The 20,427-nt window shown below is 57.8% G+C and overlaps 1 protein-coding gene and 1 long non-coding RNA gene across 4 annotated transcripts; both read left to right on the forward strand.

The window, feature by feature from the left end:
• The first annotated feature begins 1,591 nt into the window (after window positions 1-1,591).
• On the forward strand, window positions 1,592-11,529 carry LOC120387421 (uroplakin-3b-like). Its single transcript, XM_039508140.1, has 6 exons — window positions 1,592-1,718; window positions 4,391-4,543; window positions 5,768-5,993; window positions 7,815-7,894; window positions 9,006-9,135; window positions 10,314-11,529. Exons 1-6 carry the CDS (start codon window positions 1,658-1,660, stop codon window positions 10,417-10,419), a joined length of 756 nt encoding a protein of 251 aa, XP_039364074.1. The 5' UTR covers window positions 1,592-1,657; the 3' UTR covers window positions 10,420-11,529.
• A 3,160-nt stretch (window positions 11,530-14,689) lies between these two features.
• On the forward strand, window positions 14,690-20,150 carry LOC120387577. Of its 3 annotated transcripts, none has more exons than XR_005590235.1 (3): window positions 14,690-14,726; window positions 16,372-16,619; window positions 19,099-20,150. It is a non-coding gene; the product is annotated as an uncharacterized LOC120387577 (long non-coding RNA). The 3 variants fall into 3 exon arrangements; XR_005590236.1 differs by lacking the exon at window positions 14,690-14,726 and adding an exon at window positions 14,778-14,897; XR_005590237.1 differs by lacking the exon at window positions 14,690-14,726 and adding an exon at window positions 15,033-15,147.
• Window positions 20,151-20,427: the final 277 nt, after the last annotated feature.

Here is a 20,427-nt window from a genome sequence, read left to right on the forward strand (position 1 = left end):
GACAGCCAGCTTCTTCCCGCGGCCTGCCTCAGACACTCACCAGCAGCAGCTGCTTCAGAGAGTTGTGCAAGAAACGCTGCAACTACGGGGCTACCTGCCACCAGGGGAAGAGTCCGGAGGCCAGGGATTGGACTGCCGGGGCCACTGTCGGAGGACGGGATACTGGGAGGGATGGACCTTAGGTCTGACCCAGTAGGGCCGTTCTTATGGAGTGACTGATCCCACACCAGGCAGCTGTAACTCACTCACTAGCTTTTCTCTTCCAATCAATCACCGTTTCTTTTGTCAGCCACTCCTCTTGACTTGATTGTGGTCCATCCGGAGTTCCCCCCCTGAGCTGCCTTCCTCCCCGCCAGCCCTGCTTCCTGCTCCTGCTGATTCCCTGTCCTCCATGCCTGGTGGAATCACACCCCTGCCAATGGCCCATTAAGGAAGGATGACGCCCCAGCCTGTGCCAGTCCAGTGCATGGCGACCCAACGTGCTCATGACGCTAGTGATGCTGACTTTGATCACCTGCAGGTGGGGAACACAATGCAACCTGACTTCACGTCCATCATGCAAACGGTATCCCCTCAGTTCTGCTCAGCATTCTGTATAATGCGAGCAGAGGAATTGAGAGGTACAGACAAGGCAGACATAGCAGGATTGAATCTGATCTCACTTACCCAGTTCTACTCCGTCTGGAGTGGATTTACCCAGGGTAAGGGAGATCAGAATCTGGTTCTGTGCGCTGCTGCTCGCAGGCCTGGTTGACCCAGCTATGTCACTCAGGAGTGTGAAAAACCCACAGCCCCTAGCACTGGAATTAAGCCAACCTAACCCCTGGTGTAGACAGCACTAGGTTGATGGAAGAATTCGTCCATTGACCTAGCTACCGCCTCTCGGGGAGGGGGATTACCTATGCCAAGGGGAGGTAGTGTTTACACTGAAGTGCTACAGCAGCGCAGCTGCAGTGTAGACGAGCCCTGAGTTACACCAGTTTAAAACCGGAGTAACTGCACTGAGGGGAGAGAAGTTACTTCTCATATGTGCCAGCGTCACAGAGATCAGAATCTGGCCGTCTGTGTCTGCAGCTGAGGCTTGATTCGGGCTGGAGCGCTGATGAGCTGGAGAGGCAGGAGCTGCAGAGGGGTGGGCTCTTGCACCGTGCGGACGGGGAGATTGTTGGGAAGGGCAGAGAGGAGGCTGGTGCTACATTACTGGTAGGAAGGGAGAGAGGAGAGAGAGATGCTGGAGCAAACCAGGGCCATCTTGAGTACTCCCTGGGGATGCCAGGGCACGTGGCCATGACACTGGCCTGGTGTTAAAGGGCGAGCCAGGCTCCTATCTCTGTATGCAATGTTAGATCGGTGCCCTCAGGCAGCTGGCCCAGCGAGGGCGATACAGGACAGCTCTCTCCAGCGATGCCCCCGTCCCTGGCGCTGCCAAGCCTGGTGCGCACTCATGCACAGCAAACGCTCCCCAAGAAACTGGCCTGACCTGTTTGCTGTCAGCTCTCGGAGGAGAGGAGAGGAATGCAGGTGTCCAGGAGAGGGGAGGGTACAGGCGGGACCCACAGGGGCCGGGACACAGAGACCGTGCAGCCAGCGATCCTCTCGGCACAACCGCGCCAGCTGCTGAGCCGCCGAGAGCCCCGCTCCACCAGCTGCCGCCGGGATGCCCCTCCTGCTGGCACTACTCCTGCTGGCCACCGCCACCTGCCCCGTGAGAGGCCAAGGTGAGTCTTGGGGATGCTGCCTGGTGCTGCAGTCTGGGGGGGAGGGCGACGCAGGGGCGATTCTGAAGGATGGAGCTGGGAACACCTTGGAACCGCCGGGCAGGGATCCATTCACGCTGGGCCGGCCTGTGATCCCCGTCGGTGACCAGCCCTCTCCCCGGGGCAGCACTGCTGCAGGCGGGCGAGTAACCGATCAGGGATGGGAGCCAGGCACTCGGAAGAGGCAAGGTGACGGCTCGGCTTGGGGCCTGTTTACTGAGCTAAATCCTCCCTGAGTCGCGCCAGGCGCACAGCCGCAGATCTAATCCCCCCGGCCACGCTGTTAGCAGCTGAGACCGCAGAACGAGGCCCGAGCCGAGCCCCGGCCAGCCAGGCTCGGCAGACGCAGGCATCTGTCATTGGACCCACACTGGGAAATTGCAGCATGGGGCAATCCAGGGGCTGGGGGGTGCGATTTGCAGAATATGGTGCTAGTGTGAGCACAATCAAGTCCACAGTGCATCAGGCACCCACGGGTGCTTCTATAGGGATCCGTGTAAGGCTCAAAGTTCTGCCGTATCGGAAGCAAATCGCCCCCTGGCTGGAGAGGTGGGATGGGGGTTTCTGCCGGGAGAGCGGGTCTGGGGTGACCAGATATCCCAGTTTTATAGGGATGGTCCCGATATTCGGGGCTTTGTCTTACATAGGTGCCTGTTAACCCCACCTCGTCCCGATTTTTCACACTTGCTGTCAGGCCACCCTCAGCGCGTTCCTCCTGCTCATTAACGATCAGGTCGTTAACGACCCACCCCACTGGTCATGGCCAGAACTCTGTGATTAGCCCTCCCCGTATTCCCCATGCTACTGATGGGGAATCTGACGCCAAGAGGGAAAGGGACTCGCCCGAGGTCACGCGGCTCGATCTAGCTGCCTCTCTGGGTGAGTGCATGGCCTAGAGTGACCAGATGTCCCAATTTTATAGGGACAGTCCTGATATTTGGGGCTTTGTCTTATATAGGCTCCTATTACCCCCCACCCCTTGTCCCGATTTTTCACACTTGCTGTCTGGTCACCCTAGCATGGGCCCAGCCCTGCAGTACATGTGCCCCTCCTGAGCTCAGGCGTCCTGCCTCCCAGTCCCCCAGCATCGGCAGCGAGGTGCCAGGTGCTGTACAAACACCAAACAAAAAGGTGGTCCCTGCCCCAGAGTCTACAATCTAAGTAACTGAGCTTGATAGTCTTTTCCCTTGGATCAGCTGAATGCCACCAGCTTCACTGCAGTTACTGCTGATTCCATCCAGCTGGAGAGCGGGATTTCTACCTTCGTAACCCGTCTCCATTTCGTTCTTGCTGCTGCAGTCAGTCAAACTAGCAGGGGGGACATATCTATAAAATTAGGTTGTACTGCCCCAAGCTCCACCCACAAGTCAAGCGCCACCTACTAATGGTGCCAAGTGAGACCCCCACTCCCAGTAAGATGCTTGAGTTTCATTAGGCTTCAGAGTGAACAACCCATTGGAATTAATAGAGACAGTCTGCATCTCTCTCAGAGCCACTATTTCAGGCTGATGGCAAACTCAGACCTGGGCAACACAAGTTGCACCAATTTCACTAAATTGGTTTCTAAACTGGCTGGTTTCCATGTGAAGCTATATCAGTAATAGTCACTCTTCATCCAGGTTAAGAGGCGTGTCAGTGTTGTAATTCAACTGATTTAGAAACCACTCTAGGTGCAGCTTGTGTGTGTGTGGCCCAGGTAGGGTGACCGGACAGCAAATGTGAAAAATCGGGACAGAAAGTAGGGGGTAATAGGAGCCTATATAAGAAAAAGACCCCAATATCGGGACTGTCCCTATAAAATCGGGACATCTGGTCACCCTAAACCTGTGGTCCCCGACCCCGCCAAGGACCATGGCGGTGGTGGAGCATCCGCCAAAATGCCGCCAAATTTCAGCGGTATTTTGGCGGCGACGCCTCTCGACGACGTCACTTGCCGCCGACAAGTGATGTCATCGAGAGGCATCGCCGCCGAAATGCCGCAGAAATTTGGCAGCATTTTGGCAGATGCTCGACCGCCAGCCAGGATGTGGGGGCATTTAGGGCACCGCGTTGGGGACCCCTGCCCTAAGCCCAGGCCTTGGGCAGACAGCAGTGCATCACTGCATGTCTGGGTCACAGCTGGACGGTTTTCTGTGCAACTGCAGGGCCTAGAGACTTGGTTTGCTTTTTTTTTTTAAGCAAATTTTTAGATCCCGGAGCACATGTTGCAGCCACCGAGGGAAAGTCATAATTACACCTTCCCCTCATCCAGCACTTCGCAAACCCTAGCCCTCAAAGCGCTTTCCAGAGGAGCTCAGTGTCCTCAGCCCCAGTTGGCAGATGGGGAAAGTGAGGCACAGAAAGGGGAAGTGACCTGCCCAAGGTCACCCAGCAGGTCAGAGCTGGGAAGAGAATCCAGCTCCCCTCAGTTCCCGCGCTCTGTTCACTAGGCCATGCTCTCCCCCCCTTGCTGCCAACAGCTCACCAGCGCAGTTCAGCAGCAGCCTGCATTTCAGAGACATCTTGAGGTTTGCTCCTGCGTTTCTGCAGCTGCATTTCTGCCCCACGGTGAGCTGCCAGCTCAGAGAGTAGAAGGTAAGTGGCTGGCTACCAGCCTGCTCCAACTCATGGTCTGTCTCCTTGGCTTTCTGCAGTCGCCACCATTGACTATGAGCCTGCAATCGCTGCCCTGGCGCTGGAAGGGCGCATCACTTCTTCCACCTTCGTCCTGGAGCAGCCCCGCTGTGTCTTCAACGACACTGTTAGCGACACCGACGAGATCTGGCTGGTGGTTTCCCTCAGTAGCGGTAGGTGTCATTCCTGCGCACGGGACGCGCTTGGCTCAGCAGAAGGGTCTGCGATTGCCGGGGCTACTGACAGAGCCCGGGGGCTTTGTACTGAGTGTACGCGGGGTATCAAGCCCCCACCCCACAGCTCAGCCCAGGCACTGGGAAGCCTGGCGCTGCCCGGGAGGGAGCCCTGACTGGCTGGCGATGGGCAGACAGGTGAAACGGGTCTCTCCACCTGCCCCGCAGAGCCCTTGTTGGCTAGAGATCCTGCCCGTACTCCTGCTGCCAGCTCCCTCCGATTGGAGCCTGGGGATGTCCCTGCAGAAGGGACCGCGCAGGCTGCAGGGGAAGGCATGTGCTGGCCTGCAGAGATGCAGCAGGCCCAGACAGAGCCAGACGGGTGGGGCACAGGCCCGTGGAGCTGCCTGTGGCATGTTCCCTGTGAGCACTGCATGGAAGAATCAGCCACTCCCGAAGGGCAAACAGGGAGTGAGGTGAGGCGGTGAGGTGGCTGGAGGTGCAGCCAAGACTCTGGCTGGTGGAAGGAGAGCTCCCCTTTGGCCTCTGACTGCTCTTAGCAACAACCCCAGGGTTCTGGGGCAGATCTGTGCATTCGAGCCATTCCCTGCCAGAGTCTGTAGCTTCAGAACAGGCACTTCATTGTGCAAGAGCCTGAAGCTGGGAGAGCAGGTGCTTTCTCGCCATGTGTCACCCTCGTTAGAGTCCCTACGGGTGCCAATTTTTGCCCCAGCCTTACTGGGCTCTCTGCCTCAATAATTTCCTGTGGCAATGAGTTCCACAGATAAATTATGTTGTGTAAAAAAGAAAATGTCCTTTCCATGCAATAAGTGTGCTGTTCTCGGGGCTGGATGGCTCAGGGGGTTAGAAGACCAAGGCTTTTGCCTTAAACCCACTGGGACCAGTCCCGCCCCGGTGGGAAGTGGCTGAAAGTCCTTGCCACCTGGCTAGATGTTGAGTGGCCTACAGGGTGGGATTGCTCATGAATCTGGGCCAGGCAGGGAACAGGAGATCCTCTCTGCTGCCACTCCTCCAACCCTTTGGAGCCCAGTTTGATCCGTATTGTTTCCATAACTGTGGAGAGAGTCCATCGGTGTCTGAAGACTTCATTCTCCCCTAGCTTCCGTGGGTGTCGCTCCGGAGTGACTCCAGTGAAGTCTCTTCTCCCGCTGTTGTAAATCAGGAGTAAAGCGTTTCACTTGCTTTTCACTGTTGTCCCTGCAGCGATATCCAGTTTCACCAATCCCACCTCCCTGCAAAGCCTCCCTTCCTTCCAGAAGTTCCCAGGGACCCCCAATTACATGACCATGGGCACCTCCTCCTTAAACTACCCCTGTGGAAAGAGCTCGGGCCAGATCACGGTGCTGCGCGTCGGGAACGAAACCGCCTGCGTCTCGGAGAAATCAAGACCAGATTGCAACGGCCCCCTGCCTGGCCCAGGGCCCTACAGGTGAGCAGCTGTGGCGGGGCTGTCGTGTTCATGTGCTAATCCCCGGGGCAGCACGAGAGCTCTAGGTACCCTTCGTCCTGCCTCAGAGCCAGGGGGTGGCCTGGGGGTGACCCCTTGCGGCCCCTTCCAGCCCCACATTTGACACATGACCCCACATTGACAGGGTAACAAGCCTTGCGGATCGGGGGGAAGCGGTAGACGTGCTATATCTTGACTTTAGTAAAGCTTTTGATACTGTCTCGCATGATCGTCTCATAAACAAACTAGGGAAATACAACCTAGATGGAGCTACTATCAGGCGGGTGCATAAATGGTTGGAAAACCGTTCCCAGGAGTAGTTCTCAGTGGTTCAGAGTCGTACTGGAAGGGCATAACGAGTGGGGTCCCGCAGGGATCGGTTCTGGGACCGGTTCTTTCAATATCTTCATCAAGGATTTAGATAATGGCAGAGAGATACACTTATAAAGTTTGCAGACGATACCAAGCTGGGAGGGGTGGCAAGTGCTTTGGAGGATAGGATTAAAATTCAAAATGCTCTGGACAAACTGGAGAAATGCTCTGAGGTAAATAGGATGAAATTCAATAAGGACAAATGCAAAGTGTTTCACTTAGACAGGAACTATCAGTTGCACACATACAAAATGGGAAATGGTTGCCTAGGAAGGAGTATGGCAGAAGGGGATCTAGGGGTCATAGTGGACCACAAGCTAAATATGAGTCAACAGTGTAACGCGGTTGCAAAAAAAGCAAACATCCTTCTGGGCTGTATTAGCAGGAGTGTTGTGAGCAAGACATGAGAAGTAATTCTTCCGCTCTGCTCCGCGCCGATTAGGCTTCAACTGGAGTATTGTGTCCAGTTCTGGGCACCGCATTTCAGGAAAGATGTAGAGAAATTGGAAAGAGTCCAGAGAAGAGCAACAAAAATGATTCAAACGTGAGCTGTGAGGGAAGATTTAAAAAACTGGGTTTGTTTAGTCTGGAGAAGAGACGACTGAGGGGGAACATGAGAACAGTTTTCAAGTACGTAAAAGGTTGTTACAAGGAGGAGGGAGAAAAATTGTTCCTCTTACCCTCTGAGGGCAGGACAAGAAGCAATGGGCTTAAATTGCAGCAAGGGAGGTTTAGGTTGGACATTAGGAAAAACTTCCTGTCGGGGTGGTCAAACACGGGAATAAATGGCCTAGGGAGGTTGTGGAATCTCCATCATTGGCGATTTTTAAGAGCAGGTTGGAAAACACCTGCCAGGGATGGTCTAGATAATACTTAGTCCTGCCATGAGTGCAGGGGACTGGACTAGACGCCCTCTCGAGGTCTGTGCTTTCTATGGGTCTGTGCTGTCTGTATTGGAGTGAAATCCCACAGAACCTCCCTTCCAGCGAGGAGAGGGGGATCCCCCTCTGCACAGCGCCAGCCCAGAGCCGACCTGTCACGTCAGCGCTATTTGGAGGGCATCAGTGGTGCCTTTTAGGCCCGTCGTGTTCCCAGGGCATTCCTCCATCTCCCTCTCCTCATTGCCCACGGGGATGGGTGAGCCTCCTGGGGTACAAGGGCAGATCTGGAGCTGGTGCCAACCGGGGTAACCCCAGTGACTTCGAGAGAGCGATGCCAGTTTGTGCCAGCTAAGAATCAGGCCTCTTAAGCTCATTTCCTGCCCCTCCCCATCTCTTGATATTTCTGCTGGCTTGGGGTTGGCGCGGCTGGGAACAGAGCCTGCCACGGGCTCACCCCTTCCCTCTCCCCAGCTGCTTCCTGCGCCCCCTTGTGACCGTGAGCCCCCAGCCTGTGCATGTCCAGGTCCTCTGCCCTTGTCTCTCTTCCCAGAGTGAAGTTCCTTGCGATGAGTCCTGCAACTGGCCCCAAGGCCGAGACAAAGTGGTCAGCCCCCATCACGCTGAAAACAGGTAACTGCCCGTACAGCTCAGCCCCCGGGAGAGGCAGGTGGCGCCGGGGTTCTGACTGCCCCAGGCCGGCAGTGAAAGGAGAGGGTCACGCCGCATGCGGCCGAGGAGGTTCTGGTGGGAGGCGCGTTTGGCCTGGGCAATCGGCCATGCCAGAGAGGTTTTGTGGGAAGCGGGTGGAGGGGGACGGCCACACAAAGAGAGGAGGAGTGTCTGGAGGGGGGGAGAACGGTGGTTTGGATCTTGGGAGAGCTGGGCTCAGCTCCTAGCTCTGCCCAGGGCGGCTCCAGGCACCAGCATGCCAAGCGCGTGCCTGGGGTGGCAAGCCACGGGGGGCGCTCTGCCGGTCGCCGCTAGGGCGGCAGGCAGGGTGCCTTCGGCAGCATGCCTGTGGAGGGTCCGCTGGTCCCGCAGCTTCGGCGGACCTCCCGCAGGCGTGCCGCCAGATCCACAGGACCGGGGACCTCCTGCAGGCAAGCCACCGAAGGCAGCCTGCCTGCCGTGCTTGGGGCGGCGAAATACCTAGAGCCGCCCCTGGCTCTGCCGCAGTCTCCATGCGTGACCTCAGGCAAGTCACTCAGCCTCCGTGAGCCCCAGTCCCCACCTGAACTCTGGGGATAATCGCCCTGCCCTGCCGCACAGGGGTGTTGTGAGTGTCAGGGGCTCAGACACCACTGGGAGCGGGGCCGCGGAAGAGTCTAAATGGCTAGAACGGGACATGTCTGCGTTCATCTCTGTGGCCCCAGTCCGGTGACTTATAATGCCCCTCTGGTCTAGTGCTTTTCCCCAGCAGATCTCAAAGCCCTGCACAAAGGAGGCTAGTGTCATTCTCCTTATTCTACAGGTGGGGAAACTGAGGCACGGGGAGGTGACATGACTTGCCTAAGGTCACCCGGCAGGTCAGGGACGGAGCTGGGACTAGAACTCTCCTGAGTCCCAGTCCTGTGCTTTATCCACTAGGCCACCCTGCCTCCTTCTTAACTTTAAGCACATGACTGGTCCTATGACACCCACGGCATTAGGAGAGTTATTCATGTGCTTGGAGTTCTCTCCCCTCCTGCCCGGGGGGGTCCCTGCCAGTGACTGTCTCCCCTGCCCCCACTCTCTTTTCCAGTGAAGGACCCCGCCCTCATTGACACCTGGCCCGGAAGGCGCAGCGCGGGTATGATCGTCATCACCACCATCCTCTCCATCCTCCTGGCCATCCTGCTGGCCTGCTTCATCGCCGCGCTGGTCTATGGATGGTGAGCGCCACATCCAGGGGCGGGTGGGCAGGGCCTGGCTGCTGATCAGAACCGCGGGAGGCCTCCCTTCCCGTCTCTCAGTCCCTAGCCCCCTCCAGCCCTACACTCCCATAGCAGGGGAAGGTCACCAGCTGGGACCTTCCCTGGGGTAGGTGCTGGCACTAGGGGTGCTGCCGCCCCTCCCTGGCTTGAAGTAGCAATAACCTAAGTGCCTGGTTTCCGCCTTCCGCACCCCCACTGCAAACATGGTCCCAGCATGACTGCTCCCTGTGCTGGGCAGTGGGCAGCTGAACCAAAGGGGGAGGGTACCTGAACAGGTGAGCTTCTGCAGAATGAGCTTGGCCAGGGACAGGTTTCACTTTCCAGTCCTTTTCTAAGCAGGTGCTTCTCTGGCCTCGGTTCATCAGGCATCTGCCGGGCAACGCCTTGTGTCTTGGGCTCTTAGGTTCTCTCGTCACAGGGTGCGCTTGCCGTTTGAGCTCCCCTACCTGAGCCTGCTTGGATACCGGAGCAGCGAGGCCGGGGCAGCACGGGCCTCGGCGCAGGCTAGTCCTGCCAGGAATTATCCAGGGTTCCCGTCCGATTCGCACACCCTGCGCTGAACCTGGTGCTGCTAGGGGCACTGTTTCTCCAGGACCTGAGCTAACTCCATTAAAGTTGGCTCGGGTGAATCACCCCCTGGGACTGCAGGCTAGACCCACCCTGGGGGAGATGTGTCTGCCGTGGTTAGCACAGCCAGCGTGGCTCTGATTGCAGCACACCTGGCTCTGGAGCCGCACCTCATTAATTCCTCTCCTGCCCCAGAACAGTGCAGGCTGCAGGGGCCCGGGAGAGGTACCGGGTCTCGGCTGGAACATGGAGATTCAAACCTGGACTGAATTCACTGTAAGGGGAGAAGCCACCATGCGGCCTGCGAAGGTCGTCCCATGTGCTGTGTTTATTCACCTCTGGGCCTGTGCGGAGATACCCTGAGTCCCAGTCCTTGGGGTCAGCGAAGGAGCCCAGCCCAGGGGGTAGCTGGAAGGGTCGGGGGGAGAGAAACTGACTTGTAACGGAGTCGCTCGCAGCAGCAGTGGGCAGAGATCTGACTGTATCTGACCCCTCTCCCCCCTCTCTGGAGCACCCTCTGTGGAGCCCCCCTGCTCCGCCCTGATCCGCTGTCCCCCTTCCTTCGGCAGTTCGGACATTTCCGAGAGCGCGGAGATTATGGGCAAGCAGGACCCGGTGACAGTGAAGCGATACAACACCCACCATATCTACGACCAGCCTGCTTTCAAGAACTGAGGCCCTCCCGCGAGACAGCCACCCCCTGCTACAACCCTGTCCCGTCACGTGGGAGCTCCTCGGCCGACTCTCCGGCACAGCCTGTGTGCGCCGTGAACAGCACCGGGAGAGGCGGGGACCCAGGGGCAGTGATCCTGGTGGAACTCCCCCGCTTCTCCGCAGAAATAGTGCCAGTACCAGCCGAGAGCCCTTCCCCCCTGCTCCTGCCAGGCTGTTTCTGCTCCCTCCCTTCCTCTCTCTGCTGCATTCGTTAGCCGAGCTGAGTCCCAAGCCCCAAACCCAAACCCTCCAGTCCCAAGCTGCAGACTCAGAACCAGGTCCTCCTCCTAGTGCTGAGCCGCCGATCGCCCCCGACCTCCCAGGGGAGATTTGACGTTGGCGTCCATCTCTTGGGCTCGGGCGCTGTGTCGAGAACCCAGTAGCCTGGGGCCAGTGTTATTTCCAAGCCTGCGGTGCTTGAACCCAGGGGTCAGTGGCCCCCTGTGGTTCTCTGGCTGCAGAGGGCTCATCCTCCAGGCTGGAACGCCACTCCTAATCCCCTGTCTGAATCCAGCCGGCCACGTTCCCTGGCTGCCCCGAAGTCCGCTGGGGGCCACGTCCGTGCCACCAATTTTGGTGCCCCATTTCCCATGGGAGAGCACTAGCCCGCCTGGAGTGGGTATGGTCCTGTGTGATCAGACAGGCTCAGCCCAGACAATAAGGATCCCCTCACAGAGTCCACTCCAGCCAGGCATGGAAATCCAGACCGGGAGATAACGGGGGCTCCCACAGGTGAGGCACATTAACTCCCCCAAGTGTTAGCCTTAAAGTGGGGAGGCCTCTGGGAATAACGGAGAAGCCGGACTGGATTTCCATGTGCTGCGGGAATGGATTCTGCCTGCAGTTTGTAGGATCCTCAGCAAGGTACCTTAACCCCCACTTTAAAAGGGTTTGGGGGGTGGGGGGGTGGTTCAAAGGAAGCTCAGGAAGTTGGCCACCCTGCACCCTGGAATTTCACTGGGTCTCGGGCCCCTCAATCCCAGCCAGCGTTCCCAGGGAGGCAGAGGCCAGGCCCGTGCGGCAGGGCCATTCCCCGTCTGCTTTTTCAAACGAACAATTAAAACCGACTGTCACGAAGACAAGTTTCGCTGTGAGTCGTTGATGGCTGAGTGCAATCAGCCTCAGGGCCGTCTGAGCCCTGGTCGGCTCCCACCCCTTTGTGCTCAGCAGGGAGCATTCGCCACCAGTCACACGAGTGGGTACAGAGCTGGACAGATGGGGGGCTGCTGAACTGTCCTGGGAGCCTGAGAACATCTGCCCCGAGCTGTAGCCCAGACTAATACGGTACAGGGCTAGCCGGGGGGGAGAGCTGTGCGGGACCAGCGCTGAACAATTTCGTTTGACTCAACCCCCCAGACCTGATCTGTGACGGGGCAGTATCATTACCCCAATTCTACCGGTGTCGCGCCAGCCGGCACATGCATAACCCATGCAAATTCAGCCCAGCTTTTTGTCCCCCTCCAGTGGCTAGCCTGCACATAGCAGTTCATGCGCCTGCCCCTGCCTTAGAGCATATTCTAGATCGCCTGGGTTCAAGCCCCACTGATACCCTGCCTAGGGGTGTCATTACACCTGCTGACTCACACAGGGATGGGGACTGTAGTGAAGCCTGAGACAAGTGTCCCTGGCTCCGAGGGAGAAGTATCGTGAGCCCCGGTGTAGGGTTCCGGATGATGCTGGTCTGTGCAAGGAGCAGCAGAGTTTCTGATGTAGGTGGGTGTTTCGCCTTGCAGGGGGAGGTTACAAGTTTGGCATCTGACTCATGGTGAAAACAATCTGTCCCTTTGAGGCAGAAAAGCTGCACCTAATGTGACTCATCCGGAAGTTATTTCAGGGGGTAATTATAAACAGCAGAGCTGGCCAAAGAGATTCGGGGGGGGGGGATCTTAATTAAAAAACTGGGTTTAATCAAAAAATGAATTTTTAGTAGAAAAATTTCATTTCTGACTCATGTTTTAATTTTTTTTCCCAAAATGTAAAACCAAAAGCATATTTTTTACAACCCCGATATTTTTCTAATCGTGTTTCTTTTTTCTCCCACTTTCCTGCAGTTTTCCAGCTGGCAAAATTTGTGGCAGAGTAACACGGCGGGAGATAACCTACGGTCACCTCTTTTCTTGTAAACAGAAAAGAAAATTGGGAAAAGGAGGGTTTTTCCCCCCACTTTCTCACGCATTCTCACTCTTCCCCAAATTTTGCCCGTTGGAAAACAATATAAAGTTGTGGAAAGTAGATTTATTCCATTTTCTCACACCTTTCCCTCGCCTTTTTCTAGTAGATAGAAAGTGCCCACGGAACCTTAATCCAGCCCCCTTGTGCAGATTCATTTGGATAGAGCCTTTCATTGCATGGTCATGTGCTATTTTTTCCCCACGAGGCACATTCCTGGCCCCAGGCTGACCCCCCCCTCCCCCCCCGCCAGCCAAATTTCAAGCCCCTGGACGGTTTTAGAGCTTCTCACTGAAACAGTTTCAAGACTTTTTCACCAGGGGAGAACAACGTCCTCGGAAAGGGCTGAACTGTTTTTGCTGAATCTTGCTTGGAAAATTCCAGCCTGAATGGCTAAAGTTTGGCAAAGTTATAAGCCACCAAAAACAGGGTTTTCTAATGGGCTTGGCAGGTGACGTTAGCAAGAGGCGTCAATACCAGCTCTGCCTGACTTCTTAGCTTGTCTAATGATGATTGTTTTTTATTGGGGTGCACGGGGGCATTCACCTGCTTCCTGAGGCCGAGGGAAGGTGGGTGGCTGTACCTCTGTGCTGAGCAGTCCCTCCCGGGGTGGCTCATGGCCCAGCAGGCAGAGATTCCCTGGTACAAACACACCCGTTATCCTTTCCAGGCTTCTGATGAAGTTGGCCACTAGATGGTGAAGTTGTACAGTTTCTGGTGCGCTACAACTGATAACGACCACTTGGCTTCACTGTACCCCCAGAGCTCTGGGTCAGTCTGCAGGGAACTCCCCCACCCCACATTTACCACGATCAATAAATGCACAAACCGAACAGATCCCCATGAGCATGAGGAGCACGCGGTTAAAAGCCACAGGGTCCTGTGGTTCCAGGCCCTCGGCTAGCTGGGCCCTGGCCCTGCAGAGGTTTCTTGATCCCCTTGAAGGCAAGGCTGTGTGGACAGAAGGGCGTGAAGAGGGTTTTTTTAGTCTCAAAGCCAAGAGCCTTAGGGCACAATACACAGATCAAAGGCTGCCGAGGCCCAGATGCCGTGGTGATCGGCAGCTGTAAATCCCAAGCCAATTCTCCACCAGCATCCCAGCAGCTCTTCCCCACCAGGGGGCATCTCTGTCACCCATTCACTGAACGGCACAAGGGGCTTCAGGCAGATCCGCTCTCCCATCCGTTCCCTGATGTTTCCCGTCTGCACTCTGGGGTAGCCAGTACTCCGGCAGCACGGTCCCACCTTGCCCTCAGGTTCCACTGCAGCCTGGCTCCCAGCCTGGCAAGCGAGAGTGGGGTTAACCTCCCAGACGCGTCCGCTGGCTCTGCCACGTGCTGCCCGGGAGGGTCAGATAAAGCCCGGCTGTGTGGCCAGTGATCGGAGCTGAGCCGGGAGCTTAGCTCGCCGGGCTCCGTTACACCACACTGCCTCTGTCCGCAACTGTTTATTATCATTACTTGTATTGCGGTGGTGCCTAGCACCCCGGCCACGGGTGAGGGGCCCCTGGTGCCAGGTGCTGTACAAACGCAGTGCAAAGAGACAGCCCCTAAAGAGCTTCCAATCCAACCTGGCCTGCGTCTATCATTTATATTAGGGGACCGACGCCCATGTCACCTGGGGTGTGCCGGCCTGCGATTGGGCTTCAGCAGGTGGAGAGGTGGGTCCTTTGCTGATCATTTGACCCAATGGGTGGCAGCAGGTGTGGAAAAGGAGGCGGGACGTTTCCCAGGTGTCAGGTAGCGGATGGGGAGCTGGTAACGAGAAGGGGCTCCGGCCAATGAGGCAGGCGCTCCACCTCAGACTGAAAAGGGAGGTGATTAGCTCCCACCCCACCCCCACCTGCAGAGACTAGCCACGCCCCCGTTAGCCAAAGCCCCTCGTTTTCAAGCAAGGGATTTTATTCTTTGCCAGTCAGCACGGTAATTGGCACCAGGTGCCATGTGCTGTGCACAGCACTGCAGACTGGGCAGCAGGTGCAGTAACGGACGCCATGCCAGGAAGCCTATAAGAACCAGCCAGGACGTGTCATCAGGGCAAAATTGATCCGCCGGGTTGGAGGGGTGGGTCGAGGAGGGTCCCCGGCTGTGAAACAGCAGGTGTGTTGTGGGAGGAGGCGCTGGCCTGCTCTGAAGCTGCTGCTGGCGATGGGATGCTAGAAATCACAGGCCTGCAGCCTGAGCTGGCGTGGTAGGCGAACCAGGTCGGGGAATTCATGGTTTGGTCCAGAGTGGCTGCAGGCAGCGTGTCGTGGAGGTCTGGGGAAGCAGGTACCCCAGCGTGGTGGGGGTTCTGGCGCAGCGGGGGGTCCCAGGCTCTACGTGGGTCACTGTTCTGATCCGCTCTGACTAGCCCCATGTTCTGGAACGTGCTTTGCGGCGACGACTCTGCCGTTCTGTTGCGGGGGCCGGTCCGTCCCCTGCCGTGCTGTAACGAGCTCCCTGCTGGCGTGGGAGAGCAAGCAGCTTAGCGGAGCGGGCTCCTCCTTCGGCGCGGACGCTGGCAGTGTCTGCGCAAGGAGTGAGTCAGGCACGCGGCAATCAGCACGCGCTCGCAGGCGGCAGGCCCTCAAATTGCTGCCGTTAAGTCTTTTCAATGGTGGGGCCCATGTGTGGGCTGGCCGGGGGGGGGGGCGAAGGGTGGTCTCTGGAGGAGCCCGTATGCCGGTCCAGCCCTGGAAATAGCGGTGAGGCGATAAATCTCAATGGCTCACTAGGGGCTTTGAAACGAACACATCAAGGCTGGAGGGGCCAGAAACCCAGAGCTGCCGAGTGCAACCAGCTGCAGAGAGGCCCAGCCGATAACACCGCTCTGCTGACAGCTGCAATGACGCCGGGCCTATAACGCAGGGAAAGGGGGGAAAACAAAGAGATCGAAACCAGCCAACTCCCAGCGATGAGCATTTCGTGGCACTCAGCACCTGGGCGTTGGCGGCTAGGGGCTGCTGAGTGCTGGGTGGTCACGGTCCAGCCACATGGAGCAGGCTTTGCCCAGCAGTCCCATGGGACATATTGCACCCTGCTGGCAGCACAGGGTATAACCCCACTGTATCTGCAAGGGTCTCCCCAGCACAGCAGAGGGTAGATGCATCCTACAATGATGAATGGGGCTACCCCGCAACTCGCGCAACCCCCATCCCTACAGTGCAACATCTGCTGAGTGGGGGTGGGACATGCTAGCCAGCCGCAGCCGCAAATCCTTAACACAGGTGACTTGCAAAGAGTTTGCCCTAACCCTAGTCTGGATCCCTCCCCAGCTGTCCCCACCGGATGTCTGATTGGCCATTCGCTCTTGGCTGACCAGATTTAGAAATGGCACCAGTCACAGCCGGACTCCTTTGAGGTGGCAAAGAGACCATTCCAAGCTGCTCCCCTCGTTGGACGTGCATCTCCCCAATACACACGCCCTGGGACCTCGTAGGGCACCGTGGATGGGTTCCTGGATGTGGGAGCTTTGCAATTGCTCTGTGGCCTGCAGGGTAGAAGGCGGCTTGGCAGCTAGATGGAAATCGCTCATTTTAGCAGCAGCGTGGGCTGTACAATCTACCAGCACACCAGCCATAGATCACGCCGAAGCATGGGGAGGCGGGGAGGAGATGGAGCCATGTCAAAGCAGTAGGAGCAGTATCCGAGCAGCAAAGGCTCCGGCCTCGCTGAGGTCGTAAAAGGGGAGTGGGGAATGTCAGAGCAGACACGGGGCATTCAGACGGCCCCAGTAAATCACAGCCTCCTTTCACTCTGCCAGAGCGTGCCGCCTTTAAAGTGCCCTGGTTACCTCCATGAGTGATCAGCCCACCAGACAAGTCCCTGGCCCGACCGTTGTCCTCCGGCGTAGAGAGGCATCGTTGTCAGAGCGCCGGTGACAACCTGGCTAAGCGGAAAGGAACCGGGGTGAAATCCAGCTGGCTGGGGGACCACAGAGGACAGCTCATCACCCCGCTTCAAGCCACCCACCTCTTGGACGTGGCTGGCGGAGCTCTGGCCAAGTCCACGGTAAGTCAGCGCTTTACTGGGGTCATTGGGACGTTCGCTCAGTGGCGGGTGGGCACACTGCACTGGCGGCTGCTCTCTGTGCACCCCGCAGGGAAACTGGTATGGACAACGGCGGGCTTGATGCCGAGCCCTGGGTAGCTTTTCCCCCCACCGGGAAGGGCGCCTGGAGGCCCGTGGAAGGAGGAGTAAGCAAACGGCATGGAGGCTGCACCGTAAGGGAGATCAGGTGGAATCCGGGGGCCAGGATTTCACTGCTGTGTTAATGGTGCTGTCCGGGTCCGTTGTGGCTAGCTGGGTGAGGAGACACTAGTGAACATGCCAGCACCAATGGCCAGGAGCAGGGCATTACAGCTACAGATTAGCCTCTGCTCTGGTCTCCAGAGGGGAGCGGTGGAACCTGTTGCTGGAGCTGAGAACGGGGCATTGCCTTGCAGGTCGAGCAAGGGGCTGGAAGCCCTGGCGCTCAGTCGCCTTGAACAAGTCACTCTGTTCCTCAGTTTCCCCAATGGGGGCCAATAATGCCTAGCTCGCAGGGGGCGGGGGTTCTTTCATGCCAGTAAGGAGCTTGGCTGGATGTGCCAAGTGAGGCCAGTGAGTGGGGAGAGCTTCCTCACCTGTCCTTTCTGCAGGCCACCTGACAAGGGGCCAGGTGCTCCCTGAAACCCCCTCAGCACCCGGCAGGACCAGCCTTCCAGGCTGGCCAGCAGGAGGACAGCAAAGCACTAGCCCCGTGGCAGATTTCCTTATTCCCCTTTGCTGTAGGGCCAAGCGCTCGGTCGGCCCCACAGCCAGGACCGGATTTCCCCCCACAGCCCAGTGCCGGACGCTCTCTTGGGAATCTGGCCCATCAAGTAAATGGGCCGTTCCCAGGCCAGCTCTCCCAGCCAAAGCTAGAAGTGGGGTAAATCAGGGTGTTATAATGGAAGCTGTTACCCCCTGCACTGCTGCCTCTCCACAATGCCCCTGTGAACTAATTCCCTCTCTAGACATGGCACTGTGCTCCCCCAGACCTCAGCGCTCCTGCTGGGGAGCTCCGGTCACACCGGGTCGGTTCCAGGACGTTGGGCCAATCAAAGTCCCCCGAAAGTCCAGCCGAGGGTGCGGGGCGGAGCCCGTCACGCTGGGACAGGGCTTTGGGCACAGTCGGGGCTGCGCAGTGTGTGTGCAGGGCCTGCGTAACCCACGGGGGACGTGCTACCGGGCCCCACCGTGCCGATCCACGGAGCACACGAGCCGTTAACGCCTCACCCGGCCACAGAGCTTTAACTCAGGCTGTAACCGCACCTGCTTTTCGCATTGGAGGTCCCTGGCTCAGCCCCTAGTCGGCCCTGCTAAGACAGGGGGCTGTCATACAAACCCAAGGAGTGAAGCCCAAGCTACGTACATTTAGGGTGACCAGACAGCAAGTGTGAAAATCGGGATGGGGGTAGGGGGTAATAGGAGCCTATATTTTTTTTTAAAAGCCCCAAATATCGGGACTGTCCCTATCAAATCGGGACCTCTGGTCATTGCTCACACAGCCTCAATCTAGGAACTCGGGATACAGCTGGTCTCGCAATCCCCACTAATAACACGGGGCCGGATCTCAGCTGGCGTTAACTGGCGCCGTCCCAGTGAAGTCGGCAGAGCTGTGCGGGAACCTGGCCCCCACCTTTCTTGTTATAAATTCAAGGGTGGCTTTCAGGCAGGTGCTGTTAGTAGAGACTGATCCCCACAGTCCCCCCCTTGTAGCGGTGCAGCAGATTTCTTCTGGCCTAGGCACAGACGGATGCCCGTGTCCGTGTGCAGGCCGCAGAGATAAGCTCTCCGGGCCTGAGTGACGGGGCCCCTCCCAGGAGCTGACGCATTGTACAAAGGGAGCGAGGAAGGCTGGCACGAAAGCTGCACGGCTTGATTTGCCTGCCTGTCTGGGCACCACAGTGTGTACACAGCCTGCTAGGAGAGGCCGATGGATGAAAGGAAACCACCAAAGGCGGCAGAGAGACAAAAGGGCTGGAGGCTCAAGCTGGCTAACAGCAAGGGAGGAGGAGGGGAGTGACTGCGAGAGGAAGCGTTGTCTAGTGGTTAAAACCCAGGGCTGGGCTGCAGGAGATCTGGGTTCTAGCTCAGCAGACGTGCTGCAGGACCTTGGATTGTTAGCGGGTGCCTAGGAACGCCCCCCCCCCCAAAGAGCTAAGGAGGGAGGTGGCTTATCCACACGGAGGCGGGGTGATCGGAAGGCTCTGTTGACTTGAATGGAGCCATGGCCATTTTCCCCAGCTGAGGGTCTCTGACCAGCTAAGTGACTTGCCCTAGGTCATGCAGGAAGTCTGTGGCAGAGCAGAGCCTCCTCCCTCACCCTCCGGTCTCTCCAGTTGCAGGTTAGCACCCTGCGCCAGCCTTCCCCGAGCCTTACGCCTGCCTGAGGGGCTGAGCGGGAAGCCGTGCAGCAAAGCTGCAGCCCGGGAACCCTACTCATGTGTCTTTCTTTCTAAATTAGCAGGGAGCTAACAGAAGAGCCTGGGGACCAGCGCCAGGAGCAACGCTCGACTCTCCCTCCATCCCGCCTGCCACAGCCAGAGCTCCCCGAGTCAGCCAGGCCGCCTCCCGTCATATGGCCAGCGCTGACCGTGGCACCCACAGGCAGCTGCTTCCTTGTGTCCCTGCTTGGCAATGATCCGAAACAAAGGCGGCCCCGGGCCGGTCGCCAGGCTCCTGCAGGAGGCTCAGAGAGCTCTGGCGTACTTCTTAGTGATGTACACGCTCTTGCTGGGCGGGCTCCTGTGCGCTGGCTTGATATTACAATACCTGGCACCGCTGTGAGCGGAGACGCCACCGCAGGCCCAGCCTGGGTCCCAGGAGACCTGGGTCCTCGTCCTGGCTCTGCCGGTGACCTCGGACAAGTCACGTCCCTGCTCTGTGCCTCAGTGTCCCCACCTGCTGCTGGCCGCCGGTGCGAAGTGCCTCGAGATCTACTGAGGAAAAGCGCTAGAGCAGAGCTAGCTCGTGTGATGATGCAGGGAAGGACTGAAGGTGTCTCACGAGCCGCGTGGATTTTAAAAGCATGTGTAATCCACACCTACTCAGCGTGGCGTTCTGGTCCCCTTTTGTGGGGCCGGGGCCACCCGCAGAGAGGCTGATGAACCCGGTGGCTATGTTAGCTCAGGCAGTAGCAGGGGCTTATGCTTTAAGATCTCCAGTTCAATTCCCCCTCCCACCCCTGGCAGTGTTGTGTAACACATTCAGTTACTGCTGCTCACGTGTGCCGAGAGGGTGCTCCTCCGCTGGGGGAAGTGGGCCCACAGGGAAGATGCATAACGGCCCCTCAGCAGTGGGATGCACTGCGAGGCCCTGATCTTGGCTGGACTGTCTGTGTGTGCAATAGGCTAATAATAATCATCATCATGTTGACCATGGAAGTTGTTTGTATTTGCCAAAGCGGTGTCCAGGCTGTGGGGGCCGCTGCCTTCCATTTAATGCTGGCATTTCCGGGGACCCAGGGCGGGGTGCGGAGAGGGAGAGAGACAGCCTGGCGGACAAAGGTGATCACTTCTCTCCTCCATCCCTCGCCATGCGTCAGCCCCTCACTCCCACTCGTGGGGACCGGCGTGACCCTTCCTTGTTTCTGCAGGACTCTTTGCAGTGGGAGAAAATGCTCCTTTGAAACTGTTCCTACGGGGTGGGGACGAGCCCTCGCTCCCTGCTAACTGCAGCGCCGGCTCCGAACGCGTTATGAACACGGAGGGTCGTTAGGCTGGCTCCTGCCGTGCCCACGGGAGCGGTGCTGGTAATGCTCTGAGACGGCCTCGGTTCGAAAGCCGCCTCCTCT

This window comes from Mauremys reevesii, linkage group 20, assembly GCF_016161935.1.
Source record: "Mauremys reevesii isolate NIE-2019 linkage group 20, ASM1616193v1, whole genome shotgun sequence".
In the NCBI taxonomy this organism is placed as follows: Eukaryota; Metazoa; Chordata; order Testudines; family Geoemydidae; genus Mauremys; species Mauremys reevesii.

Coding starts and splice junctions, on each gene's coding strand:
- LOC120387421 (XM_039508140.1), top strand. CDS start 1,658: ATGCCCCTCCTGCTGGCACTACTCCTGCTGGCCACCGCCACCTGCCCC. Junction 5,994..7,814: donor CCTGGCCCAGGGCCCTACAG/GTGAGCAGCTGT, acceptor CTCTCTTCCCAG/AGTGAAGTTCCTTGCGATGA. Junction 7,895..9,005: donor CCCCATCACGCTGAAAACAG/GTAACTGCCCGT, acceptor TCTCTTTTCCAG/TGAAGGACCCCGCCCTCATT.